The 23501-nt window shown below is 31.0% G+C and overlaps 2 protein-coding genes across 6 annotated transcripts in view; both read right to left on the bottom strand.

Annotated features, from left to right (window-relative positions):
- Lipt1 (Lipoyltransferase 1) overlaps positions 1 to 23501 on the bottom strand; it is an 86156-nt gene that overhangs the window by 13438 nt on the left and 49217 nt on the right. The window lies entirely within an intron of this gene.
- The window catches only part of LOC113401956 (uncharacterized), a 77589-nt gene that overhangs the window by 11526 nt on the left and 42562 nt on the right, over positions 1 to 23501 (bottom strand). Inside the window, exon 1 of one of the 5 annotated variants that reach the window (XM_026642042.2) lies at positions 1924 to 2569. The exons of 1 other annotated variant lie outside the window; for it this stretch is intronic. In XM_026642042.2, coding sequence (XP_026497827.2) covers positions 1924 to 2472 — 549 coding nt within the window. In that variant the 5' untranslated portion in view covers positions 2473 to 2569. Of the gene's footprint in view, positions 1 to 1911; positions 2570 to 23501 lie in introns of those variants that run through there. 3 more of the 5 variants (XM_026642038.2, XM_026642039.2, XM_026642036.2) reach the window with 3 other exon arrangements.

A 23501-nucleotide genomic window follows, 5' to 3' on the forward strand; every position in this document is an offset into this window, starting at 1 on the left:
CTAGATCATTACGAGCTGTATTTTTGGCATCTGCTGTAATATCTTCAGTACTTCGTGTATCAGTTAATGCGTTTAGTCACAATTAAGTAAATGTAAATCGGTCGGTAGGTATTGAAACTCATCAACGACGATTAAAAAATCACTGAGACCTTACCCTTCTTAGTTAATTACTTAATTTTTTCTTACGACTTGAACAATTGTTTTTAACCGACTTTAAAAGGAGGATGTTCTCAATTCAGTTTCTGATTTGTTTGTGGTCCTGATACAATGAAGGCAATCAGAAAATCTGTGTGTATAATCTGTGTAACTACCATGCTGAGTATTCCTTATTTAATTTATCAAAATCCATAAATAGTGTCACTAGATGCATACAGGTAAAACATTCAAAGGTTACGGTTTTGTAGAGCCATTTTTTTGATAGCGCTAGTACTAACGGTAGTTTAAAATTTCACATAATACTTACCTATATAGAAAAGCGTATTCATATAGTGTCTACGTGATTTTTTATTTTTCTAAAGAACACTCTGAATGTAGTCCTACGTACTACGTACTACACAATATCTATTCCTTCGGATATATATTCATACCTTATAAAAGTTTTGTTCTTAATAACCTACATTATCATTAACAAGGTAAATTATCCTATGATTTTAAATAATAATCAATCGCAAATTTAGTTTATCGATATACTATATACGTAATATTTGTAAAGGAAACTACGCTGGACCTTCTATTATAGCTTGAACGTTATAACTAAACCTAATTTACATAATCGATTTAGTTCAACACAATATATCGGATACTAGTATGTATTTAATAGCACTAGAATAATATTAATTTTAGATCTTGCTTACTTATTATTAGATATATTTTTGATTATTGATTACATAGATTATTTTAGGTAAGTCAAGTGGAAATTTTGTCCACGAGTAAAATATTGTATTATATATATGTTGTTGCCCGTGGATCCACTCGCGTTTTAGGATTTGATCGTCAGGTTTTAGGTCCAAAATAGTAGTATATTTCCTTCCTTTCAGTTCAAGTTTTGTCGTGTAAGAGCAAACGGGCAGAAGGACAGAGATACTTTCGCATTTATGATATTAGTATAGATTCAATGATATACTTGGATTTATATTCAATTATTAGTTATTAGGGAATCAAGTTGGCTCAATGGTTAGAAAGCGTGCATCTTACAACTACTAATGATTGCGGGTTCAAACCCAGCCAAGCACCAGTAAAAGTAAGGTTCCCCGCGTTCGACTCTGTGGTGACCTTTCGTTGTTTGTTTGTGTATTGATTTGTATAATATTTTATGAATGTAAGTAATTGTATATAATTATATAACTACACGTTCGTAAAGGTTGATCCTGTTCGTCTCACTCTCGAGACAACAACACAAACTCTAAAATCATTTCGTAATTCGTCATATTGCATTGTTATTTAATAAATATTTATTGTTGTAAAGTAAGTAAAGAAGGTTTTATATGGTGGACTGACACTGGTTCCCTGAGAGCAATGAAGGTCTCTCGAGACGCTACATGCATTGACACTGGACGTGTAAAATACATTTTTAATTCAATTTAAAATACCCATGTATCTAAATAAATATTCATAAAATATCAGATGAAGATATATAAGATTATACCCACGGCCTGTAATGGAAGTCTAAATTTCCAACAGTAGTGTTTACATCCGAATTTAATTTAAGTATTAAAACAGGATATAATCTACCAGATCATATACGAAGAGAAACCTCATTTTAGCTCCATTTCATAAGTAATCTTCTTTTTAATTAATATCCTTGTAAGATGAAACATAGTCGCATTATGTAATTAAATTGTATTCTCTAAAGAAAATTGAGAAAACGTGTTAACATTCTATGCTGACGTGTATAATTGTTACGCAACTTACGTTGTATCCTACCTTAGCTGCAAATGTCTTCACTTCTCGCGGCTTAGCGAAGTATTTGTCGAGCTTGGTATCATAACCCTGTATATCGTTAGCATTCGGAAGTTGCGGAGATCTGACCCGATAAGTGCCATACTGTTCACCGTGCTCAGATATCGTCGGTAAATTCGGTGAGCTGCAGCTGCTACTGGAATGCGAATAAGCGTAATTTATTGAACCATCGGCCGGATTTTTAGGCTTCTTTGTAAAAGTATGCTTTTTTGGTGGTTCTTCGAGTTTCAAATCGTATGTTTCATACTTTTCCGTGACAAAGTTTTCTTCAACATCTGTAGTTGGAACGTAACGCAAAAGTCTCGGCTCCTTTATTTTCTTCTCGTATTTAACGGCATCTGTCTCATTGTCAAGCTCGGCTACATTACGTGAATGTCTTTCATTAGCAGATGTAGTTTTATTTGTTTTTCTCTTAGTTTTTCTTTCAGCCGTGCGTGTTTGAACGTGATCGCAAACAATCTCTGAATCTGAGGACGGTCTGTCCCCATATAACACGTAATTACCGTTAACCATGTTGCAAAAAATATATTAATTATCCGATTTCCAATAATTATAGAACACTTGAGTAGTTTCTTGTCTTAAATCCATATTAATCTTTCTTTATGCCATAAAATGTTGTATGAAATTCCCGCTAGCTCTTGCTCGATTCAACCTGGTCAAGAAGTCTGGTAATGAATGAAGTGCCGTTTGCGAATGTGGCTTGTTTGTTTATTTTTTATCGTGTTATGATTTTAAATGATGTAGCAAATTCTTAAGTAGTAATTTGTGCAATGTTGAAACAGTATACATGCGAAAAGTTATGGTTTACGTTTCGTAAACCATAAGCCATTTTCAATACTTATTGAAACTGTTAATATTTAAGTTATTATAAAATAATAATCTTTAACATGTTTCGTTTTATAATAGTTATGTTATTGAAGCAATGAATTTAGCCGTAGGTTTAATTACAATTCGTTAATAAATTATATTTAATAATTACTCTGTACTTTTAAAAAAATCTCACCAATCATAGGCAAACAAACGAAGTACTTCGAAACAAATAATGAGAAAATTTGCAATGTTGTAAATGCTAGTACTCAATAGATAAGATTCGAAGCGGTTATGTCGACCATTATTGTTTTGACGGCGTTCCCGCGCTTTTTGCCCTCTTTACGCGGGAACGTTCTCAGTAAAGCGCGTGCGCGACAATGGAGGCCTACCAGGCAACAAGAGTGAATTGGATGCGATTGTGCAACGACCAGAGCGTTTTATGCAACTGATGCAGCAGATCTGATATCTTAGGTCATTTGTACTTTAACTATTTCCTGATCATAATCTGTTCCCATCAACTCCTGCGTTACATAACAATCCGCGTGATTAATGTTTATATTGAGGATGCACTTCCATTAAAAGCATGTTTTATATAAGTCTTATTGCAGGTCAAAAAGTTATGTTTGTTGAAACAAAAATCGTAAACATTTGCGTCAAATATATAACAAATCTCTTGCGTTCCTTGTTGACTTTTGCGTATTAGATAAATGTGTTGTAACATTGTACGACTACAATTCCCACGTTTTAAAAAAGTTTTTATGAGATTTATTCAAAAATATTATGTCTTTATTGAAATACATGAAACTCTAAAAAAGTGACGTAATTTTTTTACACACGTAACTGCACAAATATCAGTCAATATCCTTACGACAATCATCACTTTATGCATAAATTTATCGGCAAAGTGATATGTAAATTGCGTATAAAGACCATAATTACGGCTGATGCGTCGAGAACAACCATTAATGTTGATCTTGCAACATTAAGTTTCACTTAACTACGCGTCGCTTTTGACTGATGTATTTGATTCAGACAGAGTAACCATAGTTTTGCACTTGCAAGGCACGTAATCAATTTCAAATACCTTAATACAATTATGAAACCCATAAATCGAGTAATCGCTCGAATTGTATTAGGTCGAAATAACAAACGAAGTCCTTGAACTATGTGTTCTGTAGGCTTGTTGTATTTGGCAAACGTTATAATATTATTTGAATTGCATATTTGCGCTTCAAGTCATGTACTGGAAACGTACAGGTTTTGAATACGATACAGTAATCTCAGGCAGGTATTGTAATCTTGCTAGATCTCTAGTACGTAGCACACGTATAAATTTTATTTAAGTATTGCTTAAACCTATATTTGAACATTATTTTCTCGTTTATACTTTAAGTTACTATTAATAAACGGCACATTTTTCGGGGCTTTACCCTTTTTGTATTATAAGATAATTATAATAATTATTGTCTCATATAGTAATATGAGACAATAATTTTTACAATCGTTTTAAAAAAAATATTTTAAAACAAAACAAATGTTTTGTCTAAATGACTAAATAGTCCAAATCTGTTTTAGATCGATAAAAATAACTGAACGACGATTATTCAGCAACCTCTACTGTCAGTGTACGGCAGTACTACGTTGAAGCTACCACCATTTAAAGTAACAACTGCAAATTATGTATATACCTCTCACTGATAATGGCAAGTCTGATTATGGTCGCTTAGGAATCAAAATGCACATCGCACATTGCAGTTTGACGGTCTAATTCTAATACGTTAATGAGCGCTGGCGTCAAATCGTAACGCGTAGCGGTAAGCCGGTAACTGGCAGACAGTAACATCGTTTCGCTCGGGCAGACACCGCGGCCGCATGCACGCATAAATCTCAATACCAATAAAGTCAGTTACAATTACAATACTTGTACGTTTTACTGAAACAACTTTATTAATAATATAAGTTTAGAACATTCGAGCAGAATATATACTATAGATTGAACAGTATTTTCGTATTACTTTAAGTATCTACTTATGTTTGCATTTGTTCACATATCAAGCTATTAATAACAATGTCTAAAGTACCTATATAAGGTTTAGGTCATAATGCGAGCAAAAATCGGCAATGGCGAACTTAATACTTCTATATTGTAAGACAATGAATAATTAATTAATTCTTGTTAGTAATCATTATGCTTAGTATTCTAAAATATTTTATTCTAAATTAACAATAACGAGATTATAAAACGGTTTTTAAAAACATTGAATATAATAATACTTTTCTGGACTTCAGGTAAGAAAAATTGAATCGCTTCCTTAGTGGTTATGTTATTCATTGTAATTAATAACGGCAATAATAATAATGTTAAGATAAAAGCGTTTATTTACGTGACTATTCTCGTGTTTACAGATTTTATCTTACGGCTGTATAAATTAATTGCTCCTTTACGACTTAATTTAAATACTGAATAAAATCATCATGGTTGATAACCATAAGAGCCATGAGATTATAACGGTTGGAAACATTTAGAAATTCAATAGTAATTGAAGTGTCACGATTAATATTATTAAAGATTTTTCTTGATTGTAAAATTTTATTTAGCTGACACGATAAGCGAATAAAAGAGGGTTTTTTTTAAAACTCACGTTAAGCACATTATCCGCGTTTATTAAATACATTAATATCTAAATATAGCAAAATCTAGTCGTAAAATATTTATTTTTATATCTATACTGAATAGTATTGTAAGTTAGACTCGGCTAGAGGCAACGACTTTCCTACGCAGTCCGGTTTGCGCAGACAAATTACTATAAAATTATAGAACATCGTACAGGGTTCACAGTACAGATGTGTTTGAAGACTCCTCTTCCTTAGAATGTTTTGGTTTAAAAATTCTACAATTACGTCTTGCACGAGTTACAATTTATCACATACACGTAATTGGCGTTTCACTGAGCAAAAGGTTCTGCACAAGTAAACGCAAAGTGATATTCAAGTGTTTGGTCAATAGTTAAAATATCTATTCAACAAAATAAATTCCTATTAAAATTTAATGTTGTTATTCTCTTCAATTATATGTTCGTATTTTACGCTTTACCAATTATATTTAGCAACATAACGAAACTACAGTTTTCCCACAGAATCAAGCAGCAATAGGTTAAAGGTAGCGAGATCGACATGTTGCTCGAAATACTATATACGGTGACTGGCCTTTTGCGGTGACCACTCATAAATGTTAACAGTATTTACTATTTTGAGCATTATATATCAAGTACATTGTTTGCATTTTATTTTTACGATAAAGACGAAACAATTTCATTGTAGAAGTCGCAGTTGAAGGCAATTGTTGTGATTTCCTTATTACACTGCATTGCCAGTGGCTTCGAACATGAAGGGAAGAATGGTGGTTTATTTTAGTATTTTTATCGCTTTATTTAAACAAATAAACAGTTTATTTAAACTATTTAGAAATATTTGCAATGAATAACATAAAAATAGAGATGAGACAATTGAATTATATTTGTAAAAAAAATATATATGAAATATAAAAAGTACCTACTTTTAATGTCATATTTGAAGCGAAACAATCGATAATTACTCCGTACTACATGCGACGTACAAATTACAGTTTTAAATTAATAAAACAGAAGGAAAGCTTGTACATACTGACAGCTGTTAAAAATAATTGCAGTTAATTTTAATTAATATTCAGCGAGTTATCAGAGCATTGAACTGTGACATTAGTGCCTATACCGACTAACCGTTAGTGATTAGGGTTTCAGGGAAAAATCATCGCTCGTCGACTCAGCACTCTACTTTCAACGATTCTTATCGATAATTGTACGTTGAATTTAAAATCGAAATTCATCTTCAAGGACTTGTATGAAAATACCCTAAGACTCTGTTGAAGTACCAATATAAGCCATTTTAACAATAACAATGATTTGTGTTTAAAAATAAATGTTTCATAAAAATTATGTTTTGTTCCAGTTTCTAGAAAACCGTAGAAAGTGAAGTAACTCCAAATATTATGCGAAGATGATGTAAACACCGTTTTTATACAATGATCATTATTTTTAAATGTTTATTGTATACCTAAAATTTGCGAAAAGTAACGAATTATTTTAGGCACTGTTAGAATATTCGAATAATTTTTTTTTTGTTTTTTTTTTTAAAGATTGTTTTATATTATTTTAATTGAGAACGGTCGCGCTATCGTATTCATCGCACATTCGAATCCGGAATTTTCTCGCTATCGTGATCGTTTATCAACTAAATGTAAATAATATTTCGCATTTATTGCTGTAATGGCATATGAAATTAATAATGAAAAAGGCCTTATAAGCATATCGCGTTAGTTTACGATATCATTATTTGATATCGTTAAAGATTAAAATTTTACGATTGTGTCCTAAAATTGATTATAGAGTTTAACACTTAATTAAGAAAACGTTCGATTTATTTTTTATGAATATAATGAACATTCAATGTTCGACGAGCATACTTATTTTTATACACATTAATATTTTATGGAACAATAATATTTATTTTCTGTTTAATACAATAAATTGCGATTATAGTTAAGGGATTAGTTAAAGGGAATAAATTGAGACATAAAACCAATAAGCCACATTCAACAAACGCACAAGCACAACACAACACAATGATAATCAGACGTATCGAAGAATAATAAAAGCATATTTCTAACACATTTCCCGCCAGACAGAACACACGTACTTAATTTCCCGTTCAACACCTGCCTCAATTAGCAAAGAAATCGCATGAGGAGTTGCCAGTATGGGGCTGCGCGTACGACTGCCAGATGACAGTTCGTTTCACCACCACATTGTCGACAACAGTGGTACCCTGAGAATATTTTACGCAACCCATTATATCCAGAAGACGGATAATTTTGGTTGTTTCACAGCGCTCAGTGAACCGATTTGTAATCGTTGAACATTCACATATCTCTACATTTTTATTGCTGTAAACTCTGGCCTTGTCTTTAAACAGAGATTTTATTGTCAAAGTTTTACAAATTATTAAATGAAACAAAGGAATAAACTAATCCAATATTTTATCGTTAATTTTATTTCTATTTTCCTATACTTCTGAATATAACTATGAAACAGATTTTCTTGGTAAAATTACAAACACACTTTTTTATTAGGAGTGATTCGACTTTCATTAGCTGTAATAAAATCTACCTTCAATTGTTTTGCAATCAATCAAACAAAAATTACAATTCATGATGCTTCAACATTAATTTGCCTATAATTACCAGATTTGGACGTTTTGGGTGCTTTATTAGAGATTATGTCATGAGCCAATTCGGGTTTAAATCGAAAATATCTCGCAAGTGTTAAAGTCCTACATAACTGGGACAAATATTGTTTAAATATAGTATAGATACAAGTTTTGTTATACCCAACTTCAAATTAATTTTTTTATTCAATCATCACGTAGTAACTAAATTAAATTGAAAAAAAAAATGGTATTGTTACGATGTCTAAAAGATAATTGCTACATCAACATCATTGCTTAATTATTGTAAAGTACGTATCATAATGCTCATTTCCTTGAGCAGACCCGAAGAGCGTTCTAGTTCTCATAATGTATGCGAGCTACGCGTGCCCACTGCGGCTGGATTTGTAGTCCGATAAACACATTTAGGCCTTAATATCTTTTGGGTAGAATCAATCCAGGATGCTAACAATGTTCAATGATTGTTCAAGGATCAAGTAGTAGAAACCATGTGTCTGTACAGTGAATTTATCGAATGTTGAATGCAGACAAAAAAGGAGAACAGAACACAATTTTTTTTTTTAATTCTTGTCTGTCTGACTTTATATACACAATAATCCCCGAATCTAATAGACGAAATTTTCTACGGTTTCATTGGTCAATTCTTATTTAATTAAAATCGGATGATATGGAAAAAATTATCGTCATTTATAGAAACGGAAGTGCGTAATAAAACCAACTTTCAATCAGAGGAAGTCGCGGGCGCATGCTAGTTCTTTAACAAAAAAATATTTTTTGTAGTAATTTTTAAATCTTTTTCTTCACATCTTTTAACTAAGAAAGATTTAAAAAACTTTTTGTATCTGTATTCTTGAGTATTAAAATTAGCGTAATATAACATACTTATGAAATAACAAAGCGTTTTTTATAACGTGCCGTTGGTTGAAGTGAAAACACGTAGAATTAATCACATGCTTACATCGCTTCTATTGTAGAACTTCAATAAAACCACTAAACCATTCATTCGCTTGCGAGTACTAACGGTCTACCGTCGAGTTAACAGAATAACGCAATCGGTACAATTGTTGAGAACTGTAAACAGTGAGACTTCAGTTTTAATTCAATTTTATTTATAGTTTCAATTAAGGCCACAGTAAAAAATAAAAATTATACAACGTTAGATAAGTTTGCCGTTTTGACCTCGTTGAATATAGAAGCCTGAGTCGAGATGGCCCAGTCAGTTCACGGGTTCAAACTCAGCAAACACTATATATTTTACATGAGCATAATTTGAGTTAGATTTTACTTCGCCCTTGGTGTTAAATGAAAACATCATTAGGAAGGTTTCCTATCCCTATTAATATTTGTCGAAAGTCTGCCGTATTTGTTTCCATCAACTCAAATCAGAGTAGCGTAGTGGAATAACAGACACCTTCTCTTCAAAAGGAGATATCTTCAGCAGTAGGCCATAGGCAGGCTGTTACTATACATTACTTTTACATAATATTATACATAAATAATATCTGTTACATTTCTTGATTATTTTACAAAGATAGACCAGATTAGATCTTCATCATTAAAAAATATGTATGTGTTAGTATACCATATACAAAAAATATTTAATCTTTATTTAATTAATTATAAAAAGAGCAACATTAATCATAACCATTTTGTGTCATGAAGTCGTCGAAACTAGAGATTAACAAAGGATTACGTAAAGTTGTCGAACGTTACCGCTTACCATCTCATGTTTAAGACAAACGTGTAATCAAGTTTCACGCCAATTAATCTTACGATGTTGTTTATCATTGCAGCGCATCCATTAATTATCTGTGATAACTGGTTCTGTAACATTACCTAACTGGATAGACGAGAGCTTTGCTTAACGCGTAAGTAAATTCCGATCTCGTTCACGTCAATTTTTATATGTGATATTATTGTGAAATATATTGTTACGAATATATCAGTTTAGTTAAAAAGTAGTAAAATTGTCTATGTCTAAATCGCATTGTTTCTGATTATAAACAATAACTAAACAAGACTAAGAATTCAATAATGATAATTATACAGAGGTATTCACAATGCTCGTGAATTTGCTTTCTAGTATTATCTTTGGGACGATATTAGGGTTACGTAAAAGTGTACAGCTTCGTACACTTAATTAAACACATATTTTTGCGTCAGAACTATTTTACTCAACCATTATTTATACACCTAAATTATATCCTGTAATTAATATGAATTATGATACTATAAATAAAATGAAACAATGTTATATCAAAATTGTTTTTTCAAGTTTGTGATACTTGTAGCTTATTAGTTATGTTATTTTATTATTCAATGTAATATTCACAATCACATAAAATGAACATTTAAACTCTTGTAATGTTAACCTTCGAAAAACAGTTTTAAAATCTAATCACAGAATATAAATAAATGACAACAATAAAAATTAAGTATTAGCAATTTATAACACGAAGTGCATCTTTTCTGCCATGACGTCAGACGCCAAACAATGTGTTTAATATATGTATGCAATATTTAAAAGACTCCGTATTTCAGATAAACCCATCTTATATTGAATTCCATCTGACGTTCGGAATTAATATTTTAATAATTAAAATACATAAAATTTATTATTATGTCTACCATAAAACGCGTAAACAACACATGTTGGCTAATCCTCAGATAAGAAGCTATGCATCTCAGTGAAGACGTAACAGAAAAGCTTTAAGTAATTGATGACAATGTCAAATGTCAGAGCCCCTTTCGATGAACTAGAATGCAACAAATGTGTACCGGATTTATGTAATCTAAGGGAAAATTTCAATTTCTAGTACCGTTCCAATTCTCTCGGATCCATTCATCGGCGTATTCATTTTATATTCCACATAGAAATAAAAATGTACAGTCCCAAAGATATATTGATTAATAAATATACATATAATAAATACAAAAGTACACGGAATAATTTATTATTATTTTTTTATCAACCTAACAATTCTAGGGTTGAATTAAAACGAAATCGACAACATTTTTTAATTAACATTTCATTAATTTGGTGACAGGCATTTAATTTATAATTTTACGCGGGAAAATCTTTTGACTTAAAGCAAATTAATTCCAAAGCAATACGAATAACGTTCTGAAATTGTAAACATTTATTTTTATGAAATCGGATACATTACGAGAATATTTTTTTTAAAATATAAATTTAAAAGTAATGTATTAATATTATTATTTGCATAAATAAATAATTCTTACTCATATATATTACGAGCGATAAAGGGTAATGTCCGAGGTAACTAACAATCAACGCACAGATTAAAGTACAGAGAAGCGTAATTTGGGGGAGACCTTGGTTTTTAAGGCAGATACATAAAATTATTAGACAAATGTTTGTCGGTTTAAACGCATTAATATATGTACTTTTCGCGGGTGATGCCGGAACTCATAATATGAGAGTGAGGAAAAGGTTAGTGCACTTGACATATGTGTCCATCTTTTTTGCACAATGGCCGCCATTGCCGAAATAAATCAGGAAGACCTCATCATCCACACCATCGTATTGCATTCAGTGTTGTATATAGTATAATTTTGAGGCCGACAATCTGAGTATGACGTCACGATAGTCAATTGTTGATTATGTCTGTGTAAATTGTAAATCGAATTTTACTATATGACAAGTAGGGAGAAATAGGGAAAAATTAAATAAAACCACTTAAAAAACATTAATTGCATATATTACTCCTGATGACGTAATGCTTTTAAAGCTTTGTTTAGAACATAGAGCTATAGAACATTGTTGTAAACCAGTCAGACGAAATATAGCATTTAATTTATACCGTAAAGGACCATTCTCTTAATTATAAGAGTAGTTAAATATATTTCAGTTTAATTATAATACCAGCTCTATTTCGCATGGGTGGAATAGGTTTATATTAATGGGCAACCATTTGACCAGGAACTCTCGCAGTTGTAAGCAGAACAACTCACCAAAGTTTCTATTTAGCTGTAGGAACACACAAACATTCATTTTTATTTATTAAAAAGATTGTTATTAGTTTCATTTGGTATTGTTTCTCTTATAAAAAAAGGTTTTATACAATTATGGTTACCAGGTGGAGCCGTATACTTTCTGCATCGTACCATTCGCTTTCGAGTAATGCCCATGTCGGTCAACGTAGAACTAGTAAAGTCACCTTAATGCAACTTTCATATGATTTTCCTTGCATTCACTTTAAGTCATCGGATATGTAACATTGAGATTATCTTACAACGAGAAATGTCAAATAAATACGAGTAGTATCACATAAAGATACTTATTTTTACAAGGTTAGAGGTATAATGAACATGCGTGTGTGTTCTACATTTTAAGACTACTTCGAAGGCATCTCGGCGACCTTTGGCTGACATTTCTTATTTGTTTGATCGAGCTAACGCCGGGGTACGTCAGTTAAAGTTGAACTTTGATATGAGTTTATGAATGCCATCCGCATTGTTGCCCGATCATCAAAATACATTTAGAATACGTAACGGCTTAAGTTTAAGGCTTTGGACTGATAATATCATACTATAAATGTCATTACATAAGCGTGCATCGTTAATTATTAAACAATGTAACTTTGTTTAGAGATGGTTTTACTTTTCAATCCGTTTTATTGTTATTAGATAGGGAATCGATCGAGTATATTACATAAAATATTATATTCAATTAATCTTATAAACACGAAGAAAGTTGTAGTAATTAAATGTAGGAAAACTTGTTACATAGCTAGAAATGATAATTACCTTCGTATCCTTAGCATATATTATGTTAGTATATCAGAAAGTATACTTAATAATATTAGTTGAACGCTACCCGTTCCGGCTATGCACGAGTCGAATTAGGTTCTACATAAAAAGTTTATATTGAAGGGCAATATAATACACGAGGTCTAGTATTTTTGGATTAGATACTGGCCGAATTCTCATTACAAACGGATCTATGGTTTGGGAACGCATGGAGGACAAACATACAAATATCCAATCCAATCTCTTTATATAGATCTCTGTTAAACATTTTTATATTAACAAAAAGCAATAGCTATTGTATTATAATTCAAATTTAATCTCCGTATACAATCTCTAATAATTTTTCATCTTTCTGTTTGCGTAAGTTCATTGAAAATATTTTATCTCGAAACCTGTCAGTACCTAACGCAATCGTAACATAATGTTTGATGGCACTCTGTGCGTGGTATCGGATTGTTCAATCTGTTTTTGCTCATCAATTACTACATTTTCAAGTGGCAGGTCACGAGAACCACGTAAACATTAAAATGTAACTACGGGAATCGTGTGTTATAATGCAAGTGGCGAGGAGGTCGACGAATGTATCCGGCTTGACATCATCAACACAGTTATAATATTAGCTGTTTATCTATTCTAATAATATAAATGTAAAAATCTGTCTGTCTGTAACTTTTTCACGCCTAAATCCCTGGACCGAATTTGATGAGATTTAGCATCAAGAAAGCTTGAACCTCGAGGCAGATTATAAGTCTACGTTTTATACCTAACAACTGCCAACCAACCTCTAAAACGCTGGAGAAGCCGCGGACAAGAAATTTAAATTTTTTTTTATGATATCGTTAGGTGGACGAGCAAATAGGTCACCTGATGGCAAGTGGTCACTAGCGCCCATAGACAATGGTGCTGTAAGAAATAGTTACCTTTCCTCACATCACCAATGCGCCTCGGGAACTAACATGTTATGTCCCTTGTGCCTGTAGTTAAACTGTCTCACTCACCCTTCAAACCTGAACACAATAATACCGAGTACTGCTTTTTGCCGGTAGCATATCTGATGAGTGGATGGTAGCTACCCAGACGGGCTTGCACAAAGCTCTACCACCAATAATACATAACTACAGACACAGGGGGCATAACATCTTCACTCCCAAGGTTAGTGGCGATGTTAGGAATGGTTAATATTTTTTATAGCGTCAATCGCCATGGTTAGTGGTGACCACTTACCACCATGTTTCACATTTGCTCATACGCCTACCCATATCTCTTTTTTTTTTAATATGATGTTTTTCTCTTTGACTACAGACCAATCTCATAGTTTCTGTACGTTCCTATATATACAATAGTTATTCATTTTCTAGGCTACTATGTCTTAAAATTGAGTTTTGACAACCGGTTCTTCTCAGGTACCGATGGTAGATATTTGACAGCCAATAACCTAGTGTTACACTTAGATTCTGATAGATTTTGACTTTGAGTGTTTGAAAAATGTGAATTTGAAAAACTTTCAACTACTTGTTATTAATTTTCGAAAAATATATACTATTATTTAATAATAAAACTATAAATTGTATTCATATCTTGAAATAAAACTTAACGTTAATAATTTCAAATACATACGTTTAATAGGTTATAGTGTAAGGTCCTTTGGGTCATGCAATGTCTGTGATACTGTAATGAATTAAAGACTAAATAATTCACTCGAAATATAATACCATGACAGTCTGTCAAATGGCTTACTCTTAAGAAGCATAGGAACGTTCCGCTTTCCTTAAACTGTCATAGGTCACAGATTATATTCAACAGATAGATTGTACATACAGTATACTGAACTGAATTCATATAACTCCGCCTGAGTTAGTATAGGTTATGTATGACTATTAACCACGGTTTCATTCTGAGAATAATAAAACTGTCCGCTTTGCAATATACAGTATTCACTACTTAGAAATACAATAACAAAATGAAACAAAACATTGCTTACAGTTAAATAACTATTGACCACTTTATTTAAATGATAAGAATGAATACTGGTAGCCGGTACCCTTGTGTCAGGAAGTATGACATATTATTATAATCAGGTATTAATTAATTAAAATTCCAGTTATTTAATCGGGAATTGTAGGATAAATAATTAGTTTTTTTATTCTAAAATATGTGGTAAATGAGTCAGTTTAATTGAAGATACAAGGAATTTAATGACTCATAATATCTGATATGGAATTGCAATTAGCTTATAAACTATGATACTTCATACAGTTATAATATCAAAGACGAGTTTAATAATAATAACCAGAATATCGTGACCATCAAGTAAATATAAAAATACTTAAAAATAAGAAAGAAAATCATTTTTTAATAAATAAATGTAAATCTTTAATATGTATCAAATATTGAATGTTTGTGTTACTCAATAAAAGGAAAAAAAAAATACATACGACTTCTTGCCCTTGAGTATAACTTGTTTAAAGATTAAAACGAACGCATCTTTAGTATGTTTGTTGCTTATGAACGATTAAACGTTAAGCAAGAAATACCGCCTTGTAAAAATGTCAATATACATATACATATATTATTGTAATAGATAGCCGTAGTATGTTAATTCTGGTTGTTGCTTGAAAGCTTTAAGCCTTCTTTATAAGAGGAGGAGGAATGAGGTTGTTTTGCTTTGAACAAGAGAAAACAAGCTATTGCTTTGCTTATTTACTTTAATTAATCTGTGCTTTATTTTATAAATCCGATCAAATATCATTAAAATGAGCATCACCAACGCGATATCTAGATATTTAGTCAGATACAAATCAATAGCTTTAAGGCCGAATACTGAAACGTCACTTAACAATAAATTATAGTTAACAATAGTATAAAATCGATACATTTCCTGCTTAGCTTTAAGAAATCGAAAACATAATTGCTCGATCCATTCGTTTTTGTTTACTAACATTTAACGTTAAATAAGGAACGGTTACGTAATATTTAATAACAGCTAAAGGAGTTTATATTAAAAATAAGGCCAAATGTAATAATAAATAGACAAATATGGATAAGCTTTGGAGTGTTGTGAAACAATACAACAATGCGTATCTCATGCAAATTGTCTGCAAATCGGCCGCGTGAGTAATACATTCCGAAAGACCTACATAACACTTGCGCACCTTCTAAGTTCTACAAATCCTGGATCTTTATAGATCAAAATACTTAATTCAAATGTAAAATGTATCATTACAGTCGTAAGCTAATAAACTTAGTAATGAAACACCAAAAACCAATCTTACTTACCCGTGATACAATTAAAAAATCCTCTAAAGAAACAAGCTTTTATTTAGCGATAACTTTGCATATATTATAATATGTGATATTGTGTTGTCACCAGTAAGTACCAAATTTACGGAAAAATGGCGGCTAACGGCTTAATCATTTAGTAAGGGCTGGTTCAAAATTTAGTTGCAATATTTAACCCAAACGAAACACACAACTTAACTAAAATGATGGAAAAAGCAGTAAGGCAAAATTATAAGATAATTTAAGTCTATTTGATAAATGAATATTTATACGTAACAAGATACTCGTAATGAGATCTATTCACTCACAAAGGCTCCTCGTTAAATATTCGGCGTTTTGATAAAATAAACTCAACAAATATAACGTTCATGCCCGCCAATGATTGTTATTTAAATTGGAGGGGCTCGCCTTTGTGAAGAAATCTATAACTAAATGTACATAGATTATATTCGTAAGTACATTCTACCCTAAGTAGTTAATTTATATTTAATTTATAAGATACGCTGTTTTATTTTTTTCTTATTTGATTTTGAAAATCGTGTGTACGTTAATTAATTGTTGATTTTAAAACAGCTCTTATAAAAGTTACACACCTGCCAGTTTAAGGCTAACTAATGAGTCGACTTAGTGTGTGACCTTTAGGTCAAGACGCGGCGCTCCTTACTTAGCATTGTATCTTTAAGTTGAAGCCGACTTATAACAAGTCATTATTATGTTTATAACATTACGTTACAGTTGGTTTTTCTTTAACTTATGTTAAGTTGGTTAATATGAATGCCTAGGAATAGACAAAGCTTGTATAATCAGCATAACATGCTTAAAAATATTCAACATGTTTAAGTCGCGACAAAATGACCTCAGATGTCTTATGACTAATATTTTTAATAAAATTCCGCAGTTTACAACAATCTGTATGAAAGTCCGAGTTGAAAAAACATAGCAATATAACCATCAAAAAAGTACACCAACCAGAACTTATTATTATTCGTTCTATTCTTTATTAATCCCGATAAATTTAGAATATATTTTTTCTCAGATTATTAGACAAATGGCAGATGGACCGCACTAAACATTAAAGTGAAGCAACAATAGCCGATACAAAATCAGAAGCTAGAATAAACGTTGTCAACTCTCACTACTAAATGAAATCTTTTGTTGATATATCTCTGTTCATTTGTTTCTCCCGTTTGGAGAATAAGGTGGTGGAGGCTCTTATTGATAAATTGCGTCTGTTTCTGTCAGCAGCCAGTATAGCGAGAATGTAGAAATCGTTTGAGTTAGAGTTCATCAACCTATCGACCATATATAATGCATTTACAAATGCTAGTTGACTGTCCTGAATTTTACTCGAACGAAACGAGTAAAATTCATGCTTAGTCCTTCTCAAATCCTCCCATAAAGTTAAAATATAGATATATAAATGTATTTAAGAATCCTTTCTTAGTGAACGTCTACGTCGCGAAAGGAGTAATTATTCCAAATTTCATGTCAATTGGACTTTTAGTTTCGGAGATATATTTCTTCATAGAATTTGCAAATTTCAATGCGCTACATATGGGTACACTTACGAAAATACATACTAAAGCCTTCATAATAATCATAATCCCAATTGATTACTTTGTCATACTATGAATATGAAATATTACACATGAACCATAACTAAAGAATGATAAATAACATTTACATAGAGATTAAAAGTATTATTATACATGAATAGTCTTCTAATGGGTGTTTTGGTAATGAAACACCTGCCAAATTCGAACCTACATACAAAGAGTATTTGATGCCTACGCGTTTTGATGAGTCAATGGGAAGCACGACTTGCCTTGGCCTAAACAAAATTGCATTATGTAACTATTGAATATAAATTTTAGCATTATTTAAGTATTTTATTGTACTGGGAATACAGTCACCTAAGATGTATAAGTCGGCCTTTACTACGGCAGCGATTTAATGTTTAATAAAATAATAACAATTAAATAGTTTTTATGCTATTAAACAATTTTTTGTTTCTTCTATGAGTAGGTAGCAGTTATATTTCTATTAGTAGGCCTTTTAATTTAGTTTTCTAGACCCAAAAGCCGAGCCCAATGGCAAGACCATATAATCCTTCATATCATTTAAGTAGTACGAGAAGATAAAAATATTTTCAATTTTATTACTTTTAATCATTTAATCAACTTATAATTAGTATATATATACATATATTGATAAAGAACATCTCATCAAAAAGGTTTTATTACAGCAATGGGATATTTACAAACTATTGCCATTAATTTAACATTAAGACATTCTGTATTAAAAGTATATTCTAATAATGAATAGATAACACATTATCAACCATGTGAAATACCTTCGATTTGTAGAATAATGCTTATACACTAACAATTTTATATATAAAAAAACATATAAAGCACGTGATAACTCGTGAAAGTCTTCGTTGGGTGCATTTGAACCGTTTGATCTTATTGGAGACATATGCAATTAGCCACTGCGCCTAAATTAAATTTTGCAAGAATATATATTATATTATTTCAATAAATTGAGCAAGTATATTACGGTTTTTATATCGAAATTAACGCAAACGAAAATGCATGCTTAACGCATAAATAAAGTCATTGATTTAAATTATAGCACCAGTATAATGCTCTGGAATAGTAATCGAAGCACGATTTGAGTGTATAGGCAACTCTTCGTGACGCCTGTCCAGATGGACTAGGTAACTGACACTAATAACTAGATGTATGTGTCGACATACCCTCGATATTATCGATACGAATGATCAGTTGTAAATTGTGTACACTTTTGTTTTGATAGCCATAAATAAATTTTATTGGTGATAAAATTTTAAGGCTATTAAATGTATGGTGAGACCGTGCATAAATTCTGCCTATACTATTAAAAATACGAGGTCAGAACAGTCGTCAGTCAGACTGAGCTAAACTCTTCAAAGAGCGACTAATTGAAAAAAAAAAAAGAAAATTGCGCAAGCATTTTTAATGAATATTTTATATTTAGAACACGTCAAAATACTTTACTTTTCTCCTCGATAACTTCTCCATTTGTATACCGATCTTGACGTTAAAATCACGATTGGATTAGAATTCGTTTTCATAATCCGAATTGGCATAAGCAATGACAATGCAATGGCAATAACAAATACCAAAAAACACAATAATAAACATTATATAGATACTATTTTATAAATAAATAATATCAATTTGATTTTTAAATCACTCTTTTGATAATAAAGAGAACTCTTGTTTTAAATGTTGTGACAATTCTCTTCTTATCATGTTATACAGGCTGTTAGGGATATTCCTTGGGTTGTTGTTAAACCAAAAATTTAAAAATAAAAGTTTCGGTAATCGATTATATAAATGAGCTAGCTATTACATAAATGATTAAATTAACTTACATTCTAAAACATTATTCCAAACATACTCGTATGTCGCAAACTAGCAATGTTTACACTTAAATACACATTGTCACGCCGACACTTGACTGCTCTCAACTCGTCAGACGATTACACGAAATACATGTTTACTTAATGTCGTTTATTTTTAGTAAGACCTATTTTTTTATAATAATATTTATAGTTATAATTTTACTTGGAATATTTATTTTATCTTAAGTTCCATTGAACCGAGATAGAGTTGAAGATTCACGTTTTAAATATGTGATTATACCACATAATATTAATTATTATTTATATTCTTTATCATGACCCATTTAAAATTACCGACGCAAGGTAAATGACCCAGTATTTCTGCACAGGCTAGTAAACAGTACGTTAGAAGCGCCCAGATTATTGTCAGACTGAATATCGCCATTCCCCGCACTGCTCTTCGCTTCCAAAACAAAATTAAGATCTTTCTGAAGCCCGCTCAACGACTATCCAAAATATGGTCATTAAACTGTCTCATGCGGACATACGATGAACTTAGGAGCCATGATATCGATGTTTTGTACGACGGTTTCAACAACAATTTCAAAAAGAAAATCATAATTTAATTTCACATTGTAGCTCTCTTGTTATACATATCTTTTGTTAGTCCTATGACTATTAATATTTTTTGTTACCTGTACAAAGGAAAAATATATATAAGTGTACCTACTTTTTATGGAGCAAACGATTTTGAAACTGACCGAAACACAAAATGTTAAAAGTGTCTCATGGTGAATGTCAAATCTGTCGTAAAAAGGTATCTTAAAAATTATAGATTAATATCTAATTATATAAATTACTTTACAAAAAACCTACTATTAAATCAAAATAGTCTATTGCACATGTCGATAGGAACTTCAACGGTTCGTGAATTGAATAGCATATTTAAAATATTGGTTGTTAATAGCATAATTTGCAAGGATATTAAGATAAGAGGTGTCGACAGAAACACCTAATTTGTTAGCAATGTACCTATTACTATTAATTTAACATAGTGCAATATTTAAAAAAATATATAATCTTTTAGGAGGAAATTGAATTAATTAAAAATGTACAATTGTTTATGGAGAAATAAAATAAATTTGAGGAAGGAATACGCGTACTTTTAAATACTATAAAATAGAGTCATAGTATAAGTCCTAAATAGTTTGTAAACCTTCACATATATGATAAGATATGAATGAAATTATAAAATTTATATGCATTCCAAAAAGGTGAGGTTCACTTAAACCATAAAAGCTTGGTAACTGTATACGTCATCATTAACCCACTAATAAAAATAAATAAATCATAAAATAATTAAATTGTTTTTTTTATAAAACAAATTGATTAACCAATGAAAATGCATTTGACACAGCACTTACAATTTCCAGTAGATATTCTTTCGAAGTAAAACAATAGAACTTTACAATCAAATTATAACTTGATGCTGTTAGTGCGCATAAATATTGTACACAACCTTTGTATATTGAAAAACAAAATCAACATGTAGCAAAAATAGAGAAATTGTAAATAATTCTCTCTTAAAGTACTCTACTATAAAAACAAGTGGAACAGAAGCTCATACTAAACAAATACAAATGTTATGTGTTGAAAGCAATAGCCATCGCAATGGTTATTTATTTTCGATACAATCTAAAGCGTTGTAACAATGACAGGAATGCATGTATAATGTTTTAGAACAATAACACCAGTCATCAGATGTATGATGGACGCGTCAAGGCTTCTGGTATTTGAATAGGATAGAACATGGCCGGGGCGGATCGGATGCCACCGAGCGCGGTGGCGCCTGATGCCAATACAATGGCAAATATTTCGCAATCTGATAATCTTGCCAGTCGACATTCACATTCGCGATCGATAGAATACGTGTTCCAAGTGATGAATATAAATTGAATCCTGCTCTCGCGGCACGGATAATAGATGTCGCAATGGCACTTAAATTCGTAGTATGAATGAGTCATGTGCTATACTTACGTGCTCTTAAATTATTATCCTTTGCATCATGTTTATTTGCAGAATATTTCTTACGTTCCATACGAGTAGCTACTCATGATTTACATACAATCCTATATAAATAATATATCTTTGTATATAAATCCATGCGAGATGAGAACAATGTGTACAAAATTGCGCCCTTTCCATTTCCTAAAATTTCTATAATAAATGGATATGTATATAAGAGAAGCTGCATAGTCATTTTACGTGAGTATGGAGGCATTTTTCATATCACTCAGTTCATCGCCCTACTTGTACCAGACTATCATGATAAAATAATATTGACTTAAGTCTGTTTATCTCAAGAACATTTGAAAACAAGTCGGGTTTAGACTGTTTAATTTAAAGTTAATTATGTGACTGTGATTCGAGTATATACGGCTATGTACACTGATTAAAATATATTCGAAGTGATCAACACCGGCCTAGTAATATGTCCTAGGAAATGTTATTATAAATGGTGCTGGGTGATCTTTGAATATTGTAAAAATATTTGAAATGATTTAACTCATCATTTAAATAAATTATTTATATAAAAAATAAATCGTTCATATAAAAGCTTTGTATTAATTGACTACAAAACTAGTTTTAAAATGTCAAAGTTTTTAAATATATAAATGATAAAAAAGAATAATCTTAAATAATTAAAACCATATTTTGCCTTTATATGTATATTTAATAAATCTCTTTTAATTGGTACGTTTGAAATGATTCTTTAATATGAAGCAGAAAGTTCAACTCCTTAAATTCTTTTATTGTATATACGTTTGTGATCATACGTATATATATACTATGTATGTATATAAATAAATAGTTTTATTAGTCTTTTGAATAAAAACAGCCTAGCCATTTTACTCAACCAGTGGCCTAAATTACAATCAACCAATAGCTGACTTGAAAATAGATCTTGACATATTATTTATATATTTTAATATACCTATGTATTCATGTGGTGTATAATTATTCTAATAGATTAAATATAAATAAAATGACAGGTTCAGGTCAGAGAATCGGAACTGCGTTTCAACGGGGAAATTCTGCTAACATTCGTACTACTTTATTCTGTCACGATTTGTGTAGCAGCTGTTTTAAATTTTAAACATATATATGTTTAAAGTCCTCAGTGTAAATAAATGTTAAATGAATATCAGTACAATATGTAATCATATATACTTTGATGTAACATTGAAGGTTTTTATTGAATTCAACTATACATAAAGCAAGTATCCGAGGCATATAAAATACGATGATTCTTAGAAATTAAATCCAGACAACCCGGTGTCCTTAACACCGACATGGCACAGACATACCGCGATGTTGAATAATCGTTGACCCCACATGTGAAGGCTTGCACATCGAAATAATAGAGTACAAATGACTATAGTTACATCAAAGCTTTGGATTACGTAGCGATTACGTGATTTGTATGAGCAGTTATACTGATCACTTGTTTTGTTTACTTACTGTGTACCTAAATCATCTCGTTGATCATTTCAAATATTTATTAATAAATGTTAATATTTGAGACAGATAATACGTAAACGATTTAATTTGAAAATGGAATATATTTAATAATCTACGTGATGGAGATAAACTGTGTGTAATCATCACTTTGCTCATTATTCAACATTAATAAACAATTAGGCAACAGATTTGACAAAAGCTACATCTGAGTGCATTGTCAGGCAAACTTAATTGCAGTGCTATTACGAAACCCTTTGTTAAATCAATAAATCAATTTTGTCGTTAAAACGATTGTGAATTTGAACTATTAACTCTTTTGAAACAATTTACAAGTTAAACTGTATACATAGAATTTCAATATTAACACGCTAACAGTAATCACTGAAACAGTGATCGGATTACCGAAAGAAAAAAGAGTAACCGTAAATACAACACTTTGTTAACTCTATTCAAAGAAATTATTCCGTTACGGAAATATATTGTATGTATTTTGATGAAAACGATTCTA

This window comes from Vanessa tameamea, chromosome 2 (genome assembly GCF_037043105.1).
Source record: "Vanessa tameamea isolate UH-Manoa-2023 chromosome 2, ilVanTame1 primary haplotype, whole genome shotgun sequence".
Taxonomy (NCBI): Eukaryota; Metazoa; Arthropoda; class Insecta; order Lepidoptera; family Nymphalidae; genus Vanessa; species Vanessa tameamea.